The 3338-nt window shown below is 50.8% G+C and overlaps 1 protein-coding gene across 1 annotated transcript; it reads right to left on the bottom strand.

The window, feature by feature from the left end:
* Positions 1-1532: 1532 nt before the first annotated feature.
* BTG2 (BTG family, member 2) lies at positions 1533-2435 on the bottom strand (the record flags this gene model as incomplete). Its single annotated transcript, XM_009710307.1, has 1 exon — positions 1533-2435. A coding segment is annotated over one exon (388 nt), but the record flags the coding sequence as incomplete, so codon positions are not given.
* Positions 2436-3338: the final 903 nt, after the last annotated feature.

The following is a 3338-nucleotide window of genomic DNA, read 5'->3' as shown; positions in this document are numbered from 1 at the left end:
TGACATGAGAAATTCAAGTGATAGAGGGAAGTGATGCAACTTCAGAGTCACAGTCTTACTGTTCAAGGACAAAGATCCTTTTAAAATGTTAAATGGTGAGTTATAAGAATTGAGGCTGGTTTTCCAGTTCTGGAATTCATGATTTGAAGCTTACAAAAATCTGAACTTACTTTTCCACATCAGTAGTCAGAGTTGGGGAGCTGTGCTGAATTTTTTTTAATATATTAAAAAACCAAGCTAAGAACTGTAGAAGATGGAAGGCTTCCTTCCTCTCCCAGAGCGCCCAAGATTTGGAAATATATTGCACAAATGTCCAAGAACTTGATTCATCAAAGGCTGGGCAAGAACAACTCTGGTTATGTCAGTCAGCTGCCAGGTCAGAAAAGAGGAACATTAAAAAGTGTGCCAAGAGACAAATCTGGGAAAGTTTCATTACAAACAACCATGTCAATCAGTTCTCCCAGGATCACTGGAGGAGCACTAGCTGGTTAGTAAAAAGGCAACAGACATACAACACCCTGGTAAAGGCTCATTCCCAACAGGTAGGTAAAGTTCTTGGGGCAGCACTTTCAGCTCCCACCTCGTTTGTGGTTAGCTAGAACAGTGTAAGGGCCAAAACCTGAACAACACTTGGGTGATGTCTCCCTGAATACAAGTACCACCAGGACTCCAAGAGGAGTTTTGCTTGAATAGACAGAGCACAGGGCCAGGCATTAATTGTGCAAAACAGTTTTGTACCAAGAGATCAGAACCAAACAATGCTCCTTGCCAAAGTATCAGTGGAGATAGCTCCCAGGGACAGCCGCTTGCTGATCACCCAGAGGAAGAAGAGAGGGAAGAAGCTGTGACTTTAGAAGAATGTTAGGACACCAAAGCATCAGAGGACACACACACAGGGGGGAAGAGACCCCCAGTACTTCCGATTTTAAGAGACAGGGCAAAGGGGGTTCTCACACACCAACCTCTACGGCACAAGGTAAGTTGCTTCAGCTCTTCTGGAGAAGTGACACGGCAAGTCGTCAGCATTGGATTAGGCAATTCTCACAAGCAAGAGGCCAGACTCCTCTTGGAGCACAGACAGGCCACACACGAGCAGGTTGTGGGCTGACGTCTAAGCCACACATAGCAGAAAGGCCTTGTAATTCACAGCTGTTCAGTGCTGGTTTCAGGGTCTGGAGCACCCTTCTCAGTGTGCAGCAAGCAGCGGGTGACAGCCAGGTACTGGGGAGCACCAGGAACAAACAGCACTCCAGTGCCACCACAGCAACTGCAATATTCATCTTGGGGACCTTCTCTGCACAGCTTGACCCCAATGCATCTCTGCCTTGCTCTACTTCACAGCACACCGATATCCATGTGGCCCCTTTCAGTCCAGCAGCAGACAGGGAAGATGGGGGGGGAGCTGGAGAAAGGCCATGCTCCCCCTTGCTTTGTGCTGGGAGTGGGGCAGAGCAGAGCTGCAACGCTCACGGAGTAAGTGGGTCCAGAGGAGATCCACAAGAGTAAAGGAGAGGGATCCCAGGGTCCCCAGCATCACCCAGCCCTGAGGCAAGGTTCCCCCAAACACTATATCCAGGCCTCAAAGAGCTCAGACCAGCTGGGGAGTGAAGTTGTTAGCAGAAGACAGACAGCAACTTCTTCATCCCTTCTCCAACAGGATTGCAATACTTGGCAATACAGCAATACTGTTGGGTACCAGGATGGTGAGAAGGTGACACAGACATCTCCCACCACCAAGCCACACTTCCCAGCCTGGCTCTTCCCCCTCATCCATTTCAAGCTGCCCAAGTGAGCAAGCCAGCCCAAAATTGCCATCCAACACTAATTAGGTAGATATCGGCTTCATAATAAAAACCCATAAGCTTGCAACAGCTTTAAAAAAGGCACCTAGAACACCGCTTCTGTTCAAAGCAGTGCCCAATATTTTAATTTTGGATTTTCTTTGATTTTTTTTAAAAAATATAAATAGCTCTTCATCTTAAAAATAGATCCTCAGGTGAGGTATACAGTAGCCTGTATCTTGGCAGTATAAGGACAAGAGGAGGATTTAGCTGGAGACAGTCATGATGTAGTTTTTGGAAGGACTGGTGCGACCTAACATCATCTGGTTCTTACAGGTAAGCATCCCATAGGAGCTCACAGGTTTTGTTGCAGTCGCTTCATATAAGACACAGATGGAGCCGTCCTCACCGATGCGGTATGAGACCTCGTAGGGATCCACCCAGAGCGTGAGCTCACTGGGCAGGAGCTGGTAGAGCTGCGGTAAGCTGAGTCCGATCTGGCTAGCTGCCTTGCTGATAATGGGGTCCATTTTGTGATTGATCCGAATGCAGCGATACCCAGAGCCTTTGAAGGGTTTCTCAGGAAACCAGTGATGCTTGTAGTGCTCTGCAAGGGAAGCAAGAAGGAAAGAGCAGTGAGCAGGCGTGCAGCAGCTGTGAGGAGGTCTGCAACCTGCTGCAGTCCCAAGGGGGTCCCACACCGAGTTCTCCTTCGGCTGCCTCCATCAGACAGAGGCTCCAGAGCCAAGTGCTCAACTATTCAGCCACTGCTTGCTCCAAGGCACAGGAGCACAGCTCTTCAGGTCCCAGAAACCCCAGGCAGGACAGTGCCATGGGGGCTGCAGCAGCAGGACCCCAACACCTTCTCCCCCCAACTGCTGGGGTAGATACCATATCACCAACAGCAAAACACCACAGTCGGGGAGTAACATCCAGGTCATTCTCTAAGTTCAGGGGGACATCACTAGCCCTTATCTCAACAAACCAACCATCCCTTCTGAAGGCTGATAGCACAAGGCTGTGTTAGGCTGGGAGGAGAACCCTGAAGCACTTGGTTAGCACTGAGCCCCAGACACGCTCATGGGCAGGGGAGTGCCAAACCCCACCGACACAGGGCTGAGCACTTCTTACCAGGGGACTGGGCACACAGCCTTAGCTTTGGATCACCTATATCAAGCCCCAGCAAGGAGGGATTCAAGCAGACAGGCTGCACAAAACCCTCAGAGACTAGGCAGGAGATCTGCTCACTTTCAGGGCTGAGGCAGCTGTTTGCCCAGGACCTCACAGGGACACAGGAGGGCACCAAGGGAGGCACACAGATACCTCCTTCCAGTCCCCACAGGGACATGAGTGGGCACCCAGGCAAAAGCACAAGTAGGTATCTGGCATCAAGGATGACGCAGATGGGTGCCCAACCCAAGAGGATGGAGGCAAGCACCCAGGGAGGGACACCAGGTCCTGGGAGCAACACATGGGACACCAGGGAAGGACACCAGTGGGCACCCGGCCCCGAGGGGGCTCTTCTCACCCCGAACCCCCCTCCCCACAAAGCCGATC

Source organism: Cariama cristata, unplaced genomic scaffold, assembly GCF_000690535.1.
Source record: "Cariama cristata isolate BGI_N322 unplaced genomic scaffold, ASM69053v1 scaffold28470, whole genome shotgun sequence".
In the NCBI taxonomy this organism is placed as follows: Eukaryota; Metazoa; Chordata; class Aves; order Cariamiformes; family Cariamidae; genus Cariama; species Cariama cristata.
Note: the sequence above shows the minus strand (reverse complement) of the source record. Positions and strands in the feature narration are given on the sequence as shown.